Source organism: Nycticebus coucang, chromosome 10 (assembly GCF_027406575.1).
Source record: "Nycticebus coucang isolate mNycCou1 chromosome 10, mNycCou1.pri, whole genome shotgun sequence".
NCBI classification, from domain to species: Eukaryota; Metazoa; Chordata; class Mammalia; order Primates; family Lorisidae; genus Nycticebus; species Nycticebus coucang.
In genome coordinates, this window is record NC_069789.1 from 40,386,240 (window position 1) to 40,403,990 (window position 17,751).

General features: G+C 39.4%; 1 protein-coding gene across 2 annotated transcripts in view; it reads right to left on the bottom strand.

Annotated features, from left to right (window-relative positions):
• The window catches only part of MARK1 (microtubule affinity regulating kinase 1), a 161,620-nt gene extending 150,358 nt beyond the window's left edge, over positions 1-11,262 (bottom strand). For both annotated transcript variants that reach the window (XM_053607043.1, XM_053607042.1), the window contains exon 1: positions 10,510-11,262. In XM_053607043.1, the coding sequence (XP_053463018.1) occupies positions 10,510-10,560 (51 nt within the window). In that variant the 5' untranslated portion in view covers positions 10,561-11,262. The remainder of the gene's footprint in view (positions 1-10,509) is intronic.
• Between the last annotated feature and the right edge of the window lie 6,489 nt (positions 11,263-17,751).

Here is a 17,751-nt window from a genome sequence, read left to right on the forward strand (position 1 = left end):
TAGCACTACAGTTCTCTGATTTCTATCCCCTAGGCCAGCGGTTCTCAACCTATGGGTTGCTACCCAAAGGAATTGTATTAACGGGTCACAGCATTAGGAAGGTTGAGAACCACTGCCCTAGGCTCTTTTCATTATTACAGAGATGTTGGAGATCACCTTTAAATAGCAATTAATACCCCCTTTTTAGGGCAAGACATGATTGCAAGAGGGACTTTACCTAACAAATGCAATCAGTGTAACCTGGCTTATTGTACCCTCAATGAATCCCCAATAAAAAATAATAAGAATAATTAAAAAAAAAAAAAAAAGATGGAGCCTAACAAGAAAAAAAAATATATATATATATATAATTGTATTGACCCGTAAGGACTATAAATGATAAGAGGTGGAACTACCACAGTAGAATAAATGTTTGTGAAGCCAAAAAAAAAAACAGCAATTAATACCCCTTTTTAAGTAACTAAAATTAAAAGACAGTGATATAAAAATAAATTTAAATCAAAATAAATAGCAATTAATATCCCCTTTTTAAGTAACTAAAATTAAAAATAGTGATGGAAAGATAAATTTAAATCCAAATAAAGCAGTAGCTAAATAATCTTTCCCCCAGGTCAACTATATTTGCCATTGATTAAAATCACAAAGACCAAATGCTACTAAAGTGAATTAATTCACTGGCATTTGCTAAATCTTTCCTAGTCCTTTTATATCACCGTATTCCTCAGCCCTAAATCTAGGGAACCTCTACTTTCTGGTCCACTACATGATTGTTTTATGGCTACTACAGGTGTCTCTAACCTTATTCCACCACTAACATACCACCACAGTGAACATGTATTGGATTATGAATCTGAAATTTTCCTTGATTACTGTTAAACAAAAACTACTCTCATATGTGTTGAAGAGCATTTTAATAGGAATATTACAATAGGGAAAAGAGAAAAGGCTCAGCTCTGAATATAGCAAAGACAGATTTATAGCCAAGGAGCAGAGTAAGGGAATCAGCAGATAGAAAATTACTAAGAAGAGACATCAGGGATAAGGGGATTCTTGCAAAAGATAGGCCAAGGACTCACAATCAAAGGTGGGAGATGAAGAACTCAATCCAATGACAAAGGAGGTCAGATATTGGTGAAGGTGGTAACATAGCAGAATCCTTTGCTAATACCGGGCTGTGCAGGCCAAGCAAGGACAGAATGGACACTGAAGGCCATGGTCAGGACATCAATGAAAAGGGGACTCAGAGGAGCCTAAGTAAAGTAGATCAAGAGGGCGGTGCCTGTGGCTCAACGGGGTAGGGCGCCTGTCCCATATGCCAGAGGTGGCGGGTTCAAGCCCAGCCCTGGCCAAAAACCACAAAAAAAAAAAGTAGATCAAGAGTCTCTGTCACTAGTACTGACATCTCCCCTTTTGCACACCCTCCTCCCCAATACGCCAAAGTTTTTATAAAATACTACTTTTTTTTTTCATTTTTTAAAATTAAATCATAACTGTGTACATTAATGCAATCATAGGGTACAATTTGCTGGTTTTATACACAATTTGAAATGTTTTCATCAAACTGGTTAACATAGCCTTTACAGCACTTTCTTAGTTATTGTGTTAAGACATTTATATTCTACATAAGACTATGAAAGAGCAGCACATTGAATTTAAAAACTAGAGTGTAATAAAACAACAGGCACACACACAAAAAAAACAACCTAATCCCGTTGGCCCTCTCCTTAGATCTTCTTAGGGCCACATGGCCTGCAGGACCAATTCCTGCTAAGCCATGCAAGGCCCTGCCCACTATCCAGCCTGTCAGCCCACTAATTGCTGCCCTTCTCTCAGCTACCACTCCCTTCTCTCAACTTCACACTCAGGGCTTTTGTGCCTGTGCTCCTTCAGCCCCGTGCTCTCCTGTTCCCACCAACTCAACTCTCCACAGAGACACCTAGCAAAGGAGTATTTATCTTTTAAGCCTTGTTCCAAAAGCTTTCTTGAGCACCTGGTCTGCCTTCCTCCTCCTTCTTTATTCTGTGTTCTGATCAGGTGGATGACAAGGAACTGTAACTTTCTACTGCACTTGTTTGTCTGTATGACTATCTCTCCCTTCAGGCTCTGAGTCATTCCAGAGCAGGGAACAGGTTTCATTTGCCTTTGTATCCCTACTGTCTTCAATTGTGATGAAGCAAACAGAAAAGGAAATAAAAAGTAAACCCTCTTTTCAAATTGTGAAAGCAGCACTGCTGATCCCCAAAGGAAAGGTGGCCTTGTTAAACCTGATACCATATCCTTTACAGGTAGTGTACTAAAATTTTGTACTGTGTTTCAGCTTCTGATTTGTTTATAGCCTGAACTAAACTGATACCAACGTCACTATCTTAGTCTGTTTCCTGTTGCTAAAACAGAATACTACAGACTGGGTAATTTATGGAGAACAGAAATTTATCTCACAGTTCTGTAGGCTAGGAAGTCCAGTATCAAGGGGCTGGCATCTGGTAAAGGCCTCAGGCGGCAACATTCCATGGTGGAGGGGTGGTGGGGAAGCAAGTGTGGGTAAAAGAGCAAAGTACCAAGAGCAGGGCTCACTTCATAACAGCCTATGCTCATGATAACTAACCTGCTCCTGAGATAAAATGGATCTACTCACAAGGGTTCTGACTTTATGAACGAATCACCTCTTATTAGGCTCTACCTCCCAACACTGTTGCCAGCACATGAACTTTTGGGAGACACATTCAAACCCAACAGGCACCACATGGTAGACTCCTTTTGCTGCCATCCTACTTCCCCCAGTATGGTTAACCACATAAAGCTGGTAGAAGAAAGAAGAAAAACATGGGATTCCTCTTGTTACCCACTTCCTCTAACTTATACCTGAAAGTGCCACACGTATGGTACTCTGTTACCTCCAAACCATTTGCTACTACTGTCATGACATTATTAAAGGACTGATTCATAATTTCCCCATCCTACTTTCTATAATACAGCCATCAATTATAATTCTCTTTTCATTTTCATTAAAAGATGACATTTATTACAGTAATCACCATTACCACCATAACATAAATAAATGTTTTTCAAAGCCTAGCCTGCATAAGAATTACCTAAGGGTTTGGAAAAAGGGAGATTCCTGGACTTCACCTTAGAGAAAATGAGTAAGTGTATGGGATGGGAAGGAATAGGGATTAAGGAGTGTAAATTTGAAACAATCACCTCAGGTAGTATTTCTGAGCTCACTGTATTTGAGAATAAATTAATAAAACAAACCTTGATTTATTATTACACTGGTGAGCCCCAAAAAGTATGCCAAACACTGTGTTAGATAATATAGGATATAGAGAAGTATATCTTGTTGGAAGTAGTCTATAGCTTCATAGTATTTTCAATTTAGTTAGAATGAAAAACTTCATGGACAGAACAATTAGAAAACAATGCTAAACTTTGGAGTATAGATTGGTTTCCAAACTTTAGACCAAGTAGCTCTAGCTTTAAAATGTTGAAAGTATGCACTCCCATAGGAATACTGACTTATAAATTACATATGAATTACTTTATAAGTAGATTATACACATTAAACATAATATTAAAATATTTTAAAATCTTGGAAATACATTAAATTCGATGGTACAAACTTTTCAGTGATTAGTAAAACATTATTTATTATTATTTTTTTTTTTTGGCTGGAGCTGGGTTTGAACCCACCACCTCTGGCATATGGGGCCGGTGCCTTACTCCTTTGAGCCACAGGCGCTACCTAGTAAAACATTATTAATGTTAACAATAAATAAATAAACGTTTCTTGATTTTGTAAATCTGAACTAAAGGACTGATTATAAGCAGTTTATGTTGATATTTGACTTCAATGACTGCCATGGCTAAAGAAAATACTTCACACAAATGGAAGCTGTGGATCATCAGTTGTATTTATTTAATTATGATGCTTATATTTCAATCTAGCCAAAAATTACATAAAAATTTTGATAAAAGTTCAGTTAGTAGGTTTCTACCTTCCTTGATAGTAATCAGCTGTTTTTGAAAACTAAGAATTATAACAAATAACTTGCAAAATCTAGTAAGACTTTTGAAAGGAAAGATTTATCAACAGAATATTATGTACATTTTAAAGTGTTCAGATATGAAAATTTGGAAATGACACGTGGTTTAGGATAAGTATGGTAATTTACATAAGTATGAAACATAAGTATGGAAATTACTTAAGTACAGAAATTTCTAAACACCCATTTTCAAAAAGCTTATTCCGGTCTTCCCATAGCAGAGAGTAAGCAAGAAACTCTGAGAAGTCCCCAAAAATAAAATACATTTTTAAGGAAGCGAGTAAAAGAGACATACACAGGCAAAACAAAAACAAACAAAAAACAAATCTACAAACACCAACTGACTACTATTATCAAAGCCACAGTTACCCTGGGGTCAAATACTAAGCAGGTTAGACCTACCACTCCCTCAATAAGCCAGGATCCCTATAGGAGACTAAAGTATCCTAGGGTCAGTAGGGGTTCCCAGCAAGAGCAAACATAAATAAACTCTTTCTGGAAGAAATCCTCAATTTGCACCACCAAGTTGTACTCAGATAAAAACCAGGCAAATAGGAGTTCACCACCAAAGACCAGCACATACAGAAAGAAACAACCACAGAGTTTGAGAATTAGCAGGCACCAATAATAAAAATATAAACTCCCAGGGACTTCAGACAATGGCATTAACAGAAGGCAAATAACTGTATAATAAACATTTAAAGAAATGAAGATGAAATTATAAAAATAAGCAAGGACCAAGAGAATGTTAAAAATGTCCAGTCCAGTTTTAGAGAAACATCTTAGAACTTTTAGAAGTTAAAAATAGAATTGATGAAATTGAAAATTCAACAGATAGGGGAAAGAGTAGAGCATGTACCTAATCCTCCAATTTTGAGGGGACTGCTGTAGGGACAGGTTTTGGGGACAGCACACTCTAGATGTCACTATAAAAAAAAATACATAGGAGGAGAGCAAGAGAGGATAAGAAGGACAAAAACAACCATAACACAGAAAACAATGAATAAAACAGCAACAGTAAGTCCTTCCCTATCACTAATTATATACTAGGGATATTAAATGTAAATGGATTAAAAGCTCCAATCAAAAGACAGAGGGGCTGAATGGATTTAAAAAATAAGATGCAACTACATGCTAAGAGACTCACTTTAGATCAAGACACACACAGGCTGAAAGTTCAAAAGGAAGGAAAAAGATATTCCATGTAAACTGTGGCCAAAAGAGAGCACAGGTGGACATCCTTACATAAAACAGACTGTAACTCACAAAACTGTCCTAAGAGACAAAGCAGGACATTATATAATGTCGGAGGGTCAAATCACAAGGAAGGTGTAACAATTATAAATATATATGCACCCAAAGCACGTAAATATATTAAACAAACATTGACAGAGTTGAAGACAGAAATAGACAGCAGCACAACAAAAGCAGATTTCAATACCCTACACTCAATAACGAACAGAACATCCAGGCAGAACATCAGTAAGGAAACAACGAACTTGAAAAGACTATAGACCAATGGACCTAACAGCATTTCACCCATCAGAAGCACAATGTGCATTCTTCTCAAGCACACACACAACATTCTCTAGGATAGAGAATGTTTTGGCACAAAAATAAGTCTTAACAAACTTAAGATTGAAATCATACTAAGTATCTTTTCTGACCACAATGCAATGAAAGTAGAAAGTAATGGCAGAAGAAAAACTGGAAAATCTGCAAATATGTGGAAATTAACTCACTTTTGAACAACCAATGGGTCAAAGAAGAAAGCAAAGAGGAAATCAGAAAATATCTTAAGGCTAACAAAAACAAAAACACAACATATAAAACATGGGATTCAGCAAAAGGAGTACTATTAAAGAATTTTACAGTGACTTCATTAAAACCACATACACTAGAAAAGAACAATCTCAAATAACCTACCAACTAAGAGACAGTTTTTTAAAAACATTAACAAAATTGATTAAGTCTTTAGCCAGACTAAGAAAAAAATACTTTCAAACAAAATTAGTAATGAAAGAGGATATTACAACTGATGTCACAGAAATAGAAGGATAAGACACCACCATGAATAATTACACGCCATCAAATTGGATAATATAGAAGAAATATAAGTTACTGAGACAACTAATTTTATGTGTCAATTTTATTGGGCTAAGGGAAACTCAGATAGCTGATAAGACATTATTGGGGAGGGGAATGTTTCCAGGAGAGATTAGATCTGTCAGTAGACTAAAAAAAGAACATGCCCTCATCAGTGTGAGTAGACATCATTCAATCCATTAAGTGCCATAGTAGAACAAAAAGTCAGAGAAAGGCCAAATTCTTTCTCTCCTCTTGAGCTAGGACATGCATCCTTTCCTGCCCCCAGACATCTGAGTTATTCGTTCTTGGCTTTTGGACTTGGACTGAATTACATCACTAGTTTTTCTGGTTCTCTAGTTTACAGATGGCATATTGTTGAATGTTCTGGCTTCCATAATTGTGTAAACCAGTTCCCACAATAAATCTCTTATTTGTCTATACGTAAGTCATGTATATATAGCTTGCTGGCTCTTTTTCTCTGGAGAGCACTAATAAACCTACCAAGACTGAAATATGAAGAAACAAAGTTTAAACAGAGCTACAACTAGTAAGAAGATTGAATCAGCTCAAAAAAATTCAAAGGGAATATTACAACATTCATTTCTTAGTACTCTTTCTAATCACCATGCTGGGCCTTGGCAATACAAGATAAAGGTGATTAAGCCAGGTGGCAATTAGAATGTTGTGTGATAGGTACTGTGACATATGAGGGACCAACAGAGGATTGAGCAAACCCAGGTAATGGCAAAGGCATACTTTTCTCTCACCTTTTCACACTATTACAGTTGCTTCCTGTAAGACAAATTACTAATGGTTACCATTGTGACATTAAGTATTTGTTACTATCATCCTATCAATGATAAAGAGTCACCTCACTGTCAACAGTTTTTTAATTAAAGGGATTTTTTAACTAAACCAAAGTCAAGTTTTATTTTATTTTTTTTCCAAAGTCAATTTTAAAACATTCCAAGTAGTGAAATCCATTTTCTTCATACTAATCAAAATTTCATCACAGAAAGTTAGCCTAGACATGTTAGATCCATAAAAATTAGCATTATCAGAGTGTTCCAAAACACTAAAATGTTTTTGTTTCATTAAAAAACATAAGAGTAGGGGCGGTGCCTGTGGCTCAGTCAGTAGGGCGCCGGCCCCATATGCTGAGGGTGGCAGGTTCAAACCCGGCCCCGGCCAAACTGCAACCAAAAAATAGCCGGGCGTTGTGGCGGGTGCCTGTAGTCCCAGCTACTCGGGAGGCTGAGGCAGGAGAATCGCTTAAGCCCAGGAGTTGGAGGTTGCTGTGAGCTGTGTGAGGCCACGGCACTCTACCAAGGGCCATAAAGTGAGATTCTGTCTCTACAAAAAAAAAAAAAACACACATAAGAGTAATAGTAGTATTATCAATATCCATGCTGGAATTATCCAAGTATAATTGAACAAAAGAAAATAAAGAGAAATCTTTCAAATGGTCATTCTTTTTCTGGACATACTATTTACAACCTAAAATAAACACATCTTGCATAGATTCTATTATTTGCAACATGTATTTACGACTTCATTATGAAGTTTTTAATTGCCTTAAAATTTAGCCAATTGAGGCCTATTATCACAGGCATTCAGAAATCCTAAGAAAATACTCTTGAAAAAGTACACACAGAACACTTGGAAAGAAACACAATTCTTTCTCACTCCACTATAAACAGTAGTGGTATGTAGGAGATCAATGCTATATCATTCCCCTTTTACATTTTTTAATTTATCCTGAATATATTAATGGCTTTGGAAAGGGTAAAGATTATCTGTTCCAAAGGATACAAAATCCAAGTAATGTTATATGTATGACCAAAGAAATTTTCTATATTAACTGCAAATGACAACAAAATACCAGGGTAGCTTTTTGAAATGACTGTGTTTGTTGATTTTACTCTATAAACGTAATAAACTATTTTCAGTTATTGTCTTGATATTCTAAAGGACTTAGAACCCTTTAGTAATCATATGAATATAAAATTTTCATAACTCATTTAAAAAATACGTCAATTTAAAATGACTATTTTTGACTGTCAAAACAAATGCACCATTTGACTGCCATAGTAGTGTTAATATATGAGCCAATAAGTAGGCTTGTTACTTTATTTCATAGCTGAGAGATAAGAATGAAGAATGCTATTTACTATCAAGGAGAGAATAAGGAGACAACAATGGTGATTTAATAGCCATCAGTAGTGGGCTCTTTGAAAAACATCTATAACACTTATAAACCAACTTACCCCTATTTACACAATGTCATATACTGTATACTCTTTGTCTGGGATGACATTTATCTCTTCTGTAAGCTCCTTGAAGGGAGAGGTTTGTCTTAAATTCTACTTCTGTATCCCCTTCCTTCCAGTTCAAAAATAGTTGAGTGCATACTTATTGATTAATTAATAGCTGTACTGTAATAGATATTTGGACGTGGGTAAAGTAAGCTAAATGGAGATATCGTTATGTATGACACAATAAGGGACAAGACCATAAAAGTGACTTTGAAATAACGTTTTCAGAAACAGCAAATGAATTTCTACAGCATAATCATTTTCAGAAGGTCCTCACAACAAAATTTATCACACCATTATTGCTCAGCTTTAAAATTTCAAAATCTTAACATGAGAGGCTGCATTTTGACACTATTCTATAATGCTATCTCATGTCTGCATTAAGTACCTTATTCATACATATATGAGGAGAGCTATACCATTCAAAATCCAAAAGCAAATAAAAACAATGTATTTTTCTATTTCTCCTAGGTTAACACATACAGTATTTTGCGAATAAAAACAGCAGTCATCATCTGTCTTACTTTGCATTCATACTCCTGAATGACAGGAATTTTTATGGATTCCTATTAGAAAAATTCTGTGCCAATTTGGCTTCAAAATCAGCTTAAGCTAAATTTCTCACCTTTTTTTCTCTAACCCTGTCAAATCTCTCAATCAAAATTATGTCTCAATTATATTTTTAAGTAGTTATGATGTAAATTAGGTTTTAAGGTAGCAGCAGGCTCTCACTATCTTTACCATTTTAAATGCACAACACTAGAAAGGACAAAAGCATACCTTCAAACATCTTCATAGGTCCTCTAACAATGGTCTCGGACTAGAATTTCTTCTCCTTTCCCATAATCAAGTTTCTGTACTCCCCTACTCTCCAAGATTAAATAATCTGTTTATTTCCCCTCCAGCAACTCGTAAGTGAGCTTGTATCTCTTTTCTCATGCCTTTTGTCTAAGAATGCCAAAGCACTTCATCATTTTATTTTACCAGCCCCATGAAGTCCCCTGTACATCAAAAGCTGGAGAGCTTATGAGTTAACTACACAACCAGACATCTATCTCTGGACACCAGACCAAAACTTAGTACTCCTCTGGATCCTTAAAAACCAGAAGAGTAATCTGATAAGGCCCTATTTACAGGTCTTGAGGATTTTAAACAAAAAAAAAACAAACAAAAAAACCCTTTCCCACAAAGGAACTTGTGCGCATACACATCTGTACTTTTCAGAAGGTGGAAATACAACTGATCTTGTTCTTTTAGTTTTCAAGAGTTTAAACGCCATGGACATCTGCATCTTGATAAAAACTCCTGAGGGCAATTTGATCAAAGACACAGCAAATCCTCCCTTCAAAGAAATGCACCTTGTGACACTCCAAGGAGGAGGAGAGAGATTTAAAGTAAAACCTGCCCTGAATCGTTACCACTGACTTGAGGAAGAGATTAAAAAGCCGCTGGCTTCCTAGGCTTTTAAACATTTTGCTGTAACCCCAGGGCCACAAGAGCCCTTCGTAAAATTCTTCTACTCATCTTGACTGAAGAGTATCACAGCAGTATAAACTCACATACACATACCTACATCTCTACTTCCATTCCCGTCCTTCTGCTTTTGGTGCCCATGACCCAAAACGTGGATACAATGCCACAAAAAGCAGAGTCATGGGGCAATGCGGGGAGGGGGTGTGTGTGCAAAGGATTTAAAGATTGAAAGATCCTATCGTAAGGCAGCACACGCTCCGGTGGGATACAGAATGCAGAGGTAGAAATAAAGCAATCCTGGTGTCCGTTCTGCCCTCTCCTTCCGCCTGGCTGCCCTCCATCACCCCATCCGCCCCTGGGGGACCACCTCCGCTTACAGTGCCCCCCACCCTCACCCTTCAGGGCAAAGCAACGAAATGGGGCTGAAATGAAGAACTGGGCTGAGCAGTGGGTGAGGGTCATGCCGAGCTCCAGGGGAGCCCCTGCCGCGGGTGGCTGCGCAGGGGGACGGGGATGACCGCGGCGAGGGTGAAGTGGGATCGGAGGAGGGTCTCGCCCCGCCGCTCCCGGGGGAGGCTCCGGTTACTCACATTTTCCGTGTCCCGCTCGTTCACCGTCGGCAATGGCGTCCGGGCCGACATTTTGTGCGGGCGACGGGGTCGGGCCGGGGTCTCGCCGGCCGGGCCGGGGTGCGGGCCCCGGGAGCAAGAGGACGCGGGTGCGGACGCGAGCACAAGGCCGGGGCCGGGACGAGCGGCTCCCGCAGGCCGCGGGGCGGTGCAACAAGCGGCCCCGGAGGGGGAGAGAGGGGAAGAGGACGCGGAGGAAGAGGAGGGGGAGCCGCTTCCCGCGGCGGCGCCGCCGGAGGACGCGGCAGTAACTAGGGAGGGCAGCGGGCAAGGCGGTTGCCCGGCGGTGGCGGGGCGGCGAGGATGGCAGGATGCGGCGCCGAGGGGGAGGGTGGCGGGAGGCGGCGGCCAGTCCCACCAGCCTCTCTGGGCCACGGGTGAGGGTGAACCCAGCGCCTCAAATCACTGCCTGGCCCGTCCCGGCGAGCGCGCCTCGGCGTCGGGAGCCACGGCCCTGACAGCGCCGCCCGCGCCGCGCCCCGCTCCTCTCCTCAGGTGAGCGGCGCCGCCGGGCCCAGCCGTATCCACGCGCCCGGGGCCCAGCGGCGGCGGCGCCCTGAGCCCCCGGCGCGAGCGTCCCGGCTCCGTCTGCGCGGTCACCGCCCCCGCCGCCGCCGCCGCTGCTCAGCCAGGAGGAGCGGCCCGAGCCGGCTGCGCGCGGAGCGGCGGGCGCGGCACGCAGCGCCCAGAGGCACTTGGCGGCCGCCGCCGGGTGGGCGGGCGCCAGCCGAGGGGGCCTCTCCATTCATTCCCTCATAAGGGATGCGGGGCCGCCTCCTCCTCCTCCCGCGCGCTCTCGCTCGCCGGTCCCAGTGTTTATTTTTTTTTTCTTGACCCACCCGCGGAGTTTACGGTTGTCTAAGAGCCTCTGGTGGTTTTATTTTTATTCTTGTTTGGTTTTTGCCAGGTTGGGATGAGAGGGAGCTGAAGCAAATAAATGGCTGTATATATTTGTATGTTTCATTTTTGAAGAATTGGGTACAATTCGACTCTGGATCCTACACCTCCTCTGTCCTACTTCGGGACTTTTGCCATTCTTAAATTCTACTCCTCCCTTTTCCATGCTTTCTCAGTTCCTGTCCTCGCCTGAGCCCTCTTTCAGACAGTCACCTTCTCTAGGGAGCCATGAGGTTCAGGGTCACCCTGATGGTTGGGAAAAGGGCACAAAAATCCTCAGCAGCGACAGCGGCCTCAGAAGGGCGGCTGGAGAACTCTTAGTGCTAGGGGCACAGGTCCCCCACGGCGCAGCCGCAGCAGAAGAGGTCTCTAGGCGCCTGGCTGCACCCCCGGGGTGGGTGAGACCCAGGAGTCACAACATCTACACTGCCTGATCGTCACTTCCTGGGACACAAGGAAGTATCACCTAGGCGAGCTTGGTTAGGGAGGGTGCAGAGCTGTCTCTGATTTTGGCGGTGTCCTTCCCCTTCCAGATGACTCCCTTACTCTTCGACCTATCTACCATTCTTTGCATCCCGCAGACATCCGTGTCCATAGTGCGTTTCCCAGGGCCCATTAGTCCTTTATAAGCAAGGCTGCTTTTTTCCCTATCTCATCTGAGAGGTTACATTCTGCACATTCAGCCTCTAGGACAAAAACCTTAGTATCTTTCTGTACCTCTTCTTTCCAATATTTCTTTTTCACTTCCTTTCATGGATGGGCAGGAAAATAAAAGAAGCAATAGATAGGAAGGTATAGATCCATTTTTGAGATATTTCCTTAAGCCTCCAATGAGAATCTTATGACAGTGGGAAATTCCTCCTATTTTCTGAAGTTCATGTATTTAAAGGAAAATTCCTTGTACCAGATGGTTTTTACCCTGACTCATTAAAGGTTGTTAAAGTTAACATTTGACTCTTAAAACATGAGTTCAAAAGACCTAAAAATAGCAAATACAAAAATCCCTTCAGAAAGAAAAAAACTTCTCACTCAATACATGTTCACTTCTTGGATGCCATCTATGAATTTATTTCTTTAACATTTTATCTTGTAAGCACTTCTCAATTTCACAAAGCAAATGAAAATCACAAGATCCCTTTTGGTGGTCATCACTGCTCTTCAAACAGAATGCAGGCTATAGAACTTCAGGGCAGCATCCTGAACTGTGATGTCTAACTGGGAATACCAAACTTTTACCGTCTCTCTACAGAGACTGGGAATCATGCAGATGTCTTGAAGCTGCCAGGGCATAAGCTTGTACTTTTCTTACCAACTACAGCAACTGTTGCCTATAGGGGCTGCTAACACAATGTCAGCTCCACCACTGACTGCTTCAGCTGCACAAGAGTACCTTGTGTTACAATAGTACCCGAGTTAACCTGGTAATAAACAAGAATCTGTTAAAGGGTGTTCAGCCCCATTAGAATATGAATTATCCCTTCAGCTGATAGCTTAGATTGTGCTCTTCAAAGTATACTCATGCATTATGCTATCTCTTTATCCTCATGGTGACCCTGACAGGCATATTTATTTCCATTTTATAAAATTCCACTAAGTTGCCTTATTCAAGATCACAGATGCACCAGGTTAATAAGATACAGAAGATAACTGGAATATGTGGTACTGTTCAATCTGGCACCAGTCACAAAACCCACAGGTTCATCCCCTGTAAGGTGAATTAGAGACAGAGCCCAAAGGAGAGCCTGGGATTCTGGCACAGTGGCTTCCACAGATAAAGTGTACATTAAAAGCTATGGACAAATCCCTTAGCTGTGTTTGGCACACTGTGCTCACATACGGGAAATTTACTGGGTATTATGTAATAATAGTTAAAGACGCCTCTTTGCCTACTTTCTGTGGCAATGGAGGTCCTTTTACTGTCTATGGACATCTTGTAAACCTGCATTTTAGTCTGCAAACCTATCTTTCTCTTCCTCAATAAACTTTGACACACTTGCCTTAAAAAAATAGTTAAGGGATATTTATTTTTTTAACTCAACACCCAAAGAGAGTTTAATGACTGGAATTACATTCAAGGGTGTTGTTACTGGGTAACTGAAATCCATAACTCCAACTAACAAAATAGACTAGAAACAACTCTATCAAAAAAAGCATTCAAATAATCCTTACTAATACCCACAGTTTTTGGCTTGGCACATAATGAAAATTACGTGAAAATGCATTTTGCATAGGTTCAAAAAAAGTCATTGTAGTTTTTAAAAAAGAGTTGAATGTGTACCCTTCTCTTCTTAAAATAGCGTAAGGCAGTATTAAGATAGGATCAAAACTGTTTAGCCTTAGTTCTTAATAGTGAAAATGCTCATGAGCAATATTTTCTTTTGTCACTATATATATCTTCTGTGCCTGTGACTATGAAGAAATGACAAAAGGAATAGTTTAAGGCTTTGAGTAGTTTTCTTTAGGGTTAATAACCAAGTGAGGCACATGCAATTTAGAGGTTTCTAACTTAATGAGTTAAGATAATAAAAATTTCAGAAGACAATTGAAGTACAGACAAAACCAAAGAGAAATAAAGATCTCCATTATCTTTGCCACTGAAATGTGGCAAATCACCTACCGTCAGCACTATGGAGTAGAAGTCTCTAGAACTACATTGTCCAATACTGTAGGCACTAGTTAAATGTGGCTATTGAGCACTTAACATTTTGCTTGAATTCTTAACTTGATTTCATTTTAAATAATTTAAATTTAAAAACTGATTTGATTCAGTGATAGGAAAATTTTAATTATGTTTGAAAAAACTTAAGTATGTGAGTCTATCTTTTCAACTATAAATTTTCTGAAATCTAGATACAGATCAAGTATTACTGATGAAAATTTATCACCTGAATTGGAATGTAATGTAAGTATAAAATACACGTAAGATTTTTGAAGACTCAGGAGGAAAAGAAGTAGGAGTAAGACACTTCAGTAAATATTATAATGATTATATATTAAAATGCTAATATTTTGATATATTAGGTTAAGTAAAATATATTATTAAAATTAATTTCAGCTGTTCCTTTTTTTACTTTTTCAAATGTGGATACTAAAAAATATAAACTTACATATCTCTGTTGGACAGCACTTCTCTATATGGTCAAAACTGAGAATTAACAGGCTTCATTCCTAAGAATCAGAGGCCTTGGTTAGAGGTTATTAACAATTTTTGTCTGTGGCAGAGTAGTGCCCAACAAGCATTTATGGGGTACTGCCTTACCACATGGCAAGCTGTGCTATTCAAAGGGAAAATTCTTCACCTAACAGTTATTAGTAGTTAGCCATGTGATATTTTTTTAAAGAGCTAAGCAGAAAACATGTTGAATTCATGACTGTTAATAGACTGCAGTCATTTGTAAGCAAAGAATTTATGTAATGTGACAGATTCAGGAGAGTAAATTCTTAAAACTGCATATTTCTTATATGTCCTTTAAACGAATCTAATGTCTGATAGACTTGGCCAGTGAATTTACTGAGGGAATACTTTATTCCACACACTACAAAACTATTTATAGTCTTTCATTTAACCAAAAGAAAACTACAAGACAAAAAGTTCTATAAGGTAACAAAGATCTGTCCCAGCTAAAGAGAAACATGATTAATGTCCATCAGGAAAGAATAACTATGTATTTTCAGAAATAAACTGAGTCCTGATTGCATGCCTATCTTGAATAAAGGTACATTTGTATTGTGTGTCAATATTCATCACTTAAAATATGGAATCACTGAAATGACCAAGGGCCTCAAAATAAAAGATATATCGTATTTTTAAAACTATGTAAAACTTCTGTCTTTAACATTGTGTATAGTCAAAGAAGGACTAAAAAGCCCTTGGTATTATTTAAACTATATTTATCTTCATGGTCATCAACATATACACAGAAGTAGCAACCCAAGAAACTGCCTTATGTGCTTTTTAGGTTGTGTCACTCCACACCTCACAAACACTGTCTCCATCTAAGAAATGCTTACTGTCCTTCCGTTCCTCACAAGCACTGGAGGGTCAGCCAATGTTGGGCTGTTTGGATTTCCTCAAATGAGCCCTGCTGCTCTGTGCCTTTGTGTCATCTGTTCTTTCTTCCTAGAATGTCCTTTCCTGCCTATGGCCTCAGAATTCATCTTTAAAACCCTTCTCTTAGAAACCTCTAATATCCCTCGTCCTCCCTACTTCTACAGAGTTAATTAATCACCCCCTCTGCCCTACCTCTGTACTTTGGGCATTCTGCTGCTGCTGTCCTTACACTGTGTACCTGGCTGGTCTCCTATCCTACTGTATGATAGGAAAAGGAAGGAAATAGGTCTTATTCAATTATTTTTGTCCAGAACCCTAGCACCATGCCCAGTAATTAGTATATGCCTAATTTCCTAAATTACCTTTAATGACTTGTCCCCTATTATAAATTCTCCTGTACTTCCACATTCGTTTGAATTTCAAAGAAGCATCATATAAGAATTGAAAATATAATATCAAAGATAATTTAAAGTTTACCACCAGGAACTATAGGAGTAGATAAGAGTTCACACAGTAGGCAAAATATTTTCCCAATAGAATTATTGACTTGGTAGCAAAGTGGCTCTATTCTACCTCCTATAAAGTAGTAGCTTAATTTAGTGCTGCTAATTTTACTGCTCTGTGATTTTACTGTAATCATTCATTTTTTTATCCATACATAGGAAATGCTGATCATTGCTGTTTTAATAGAACAGTCTTTCAAATGGGTATTTGCATAAACCAAGGTGTATTAACAGCAAGTACTTGGTCAAGAGGTCACTTCAAAAGCTGATTGAAAAATTAAAGATGAAATAATATGACAATAGAGTGCTAGAAGCAGTAAATCTAGCAGATCAACCCCAGGGAGCAGTCATCAGGAATTGGGTGGCTCATCCTAAGCAAAAGCCTTTCACCAGGCTGAGTGTCAAAGCATCACTTGGCAGCATAAAGTGGGACAACAAAACAAAGAACAAGACTCATGGAAGTGACAATTAGTAGTGAGTGACACCCTGGTCTTTAGTAACTTTGGAAAACTGCTGGTGAAATCAACATTCATAGCATCATCTTCAAATAAAGGGGCAATGATTGTGTATAGATTCATAAATGTATAGGTGTGGATATACCCAGTACCTTCAAAACTGTAGTTTGGTAATGTCACATAGAAAGCAAAACCATTCTTTGAAAAGTCCTATGGTAGTCACCTTAGAGTATGAGTCTGGCTATTTTTCACTTGGCATTTGTGACCACAAATTAAACAGAATGTAGTTTATTACCCTTTTAAACAGCCTTGCAACTTGAATATTTGATTTCATGGATAACATACTGAGTGAATTGCTTCCTTATATTTTTTACACTTATTTTGGTGGTATAAAAATATTAATTTTATAGTTTTCTTTCATAAACTCAATTTATTTAATCCATTCAGATTATTTTTTCGATTTTTTTTTTCTTTTGAGACAGAGTCTCGCTTTGTCACCCTTGGTAGAGTGCTCTGGCATCATAGCTCACAGCAACCTCAAACACTTGGGCTCAAGTGATTCTCTTGCCTCAGCCTCCCAAGTAGCTGGGACTACAGGCGCCAGCCACAATGCCCTACTATTTTTAGAGTAGGGGGTCTCACTCTTGCTCAGGCTAGTCTCAAACCTGTGAGTCAGGCAACCCACCTGCCTCGACTCCCAGAGGGCAGGATTATAGGTGTGAACCACTGCATCTGGCCTTATTTTTTCTATATTAAATGTTACATCACTTACATTTTGATGATTTCTCCCTTTCCTACACAAATATTGACACCGTTTGTACATTGCTTTTTGTTTTTTCACTTGTTTTCTTTTTGTGTGTGTATGTTTGGGGTATTTTTTGTTTGTTTGTTTTATTTTGTTTTGGTTTTTGAGACAAACTCTTGCTCTGTCACCCAGGGTGGGTGCAGTGGCTTGACATTGGCTCACTGTAACCCTGAACTCCTGCCTGGGTTCAAGCGATCCTCCCACCATAGTGTCCAAAGTAGCTGGGATTACAGATGTGTGCACCAATGCCAGCTAACTTTTTTTGTTTTTGCCAAGATGGGGTCTCTGCAAAAAGACCAGCCTGGTCTCTGACTCCTGGCTTCAAGCAATCCTGTTGCCTTGGCCTCCCAAACTTCTGGGAGCCACCATGCTCAGCCAATTTAACAATATTGAGTCCTGCTAATGCGGAGTACTATTTTAAGCTCTTCAGAAAGAGCAGTAGACAAAATAGACAAAAATCCCCACCCACGTGAAGTTTATATTTTTACAGGC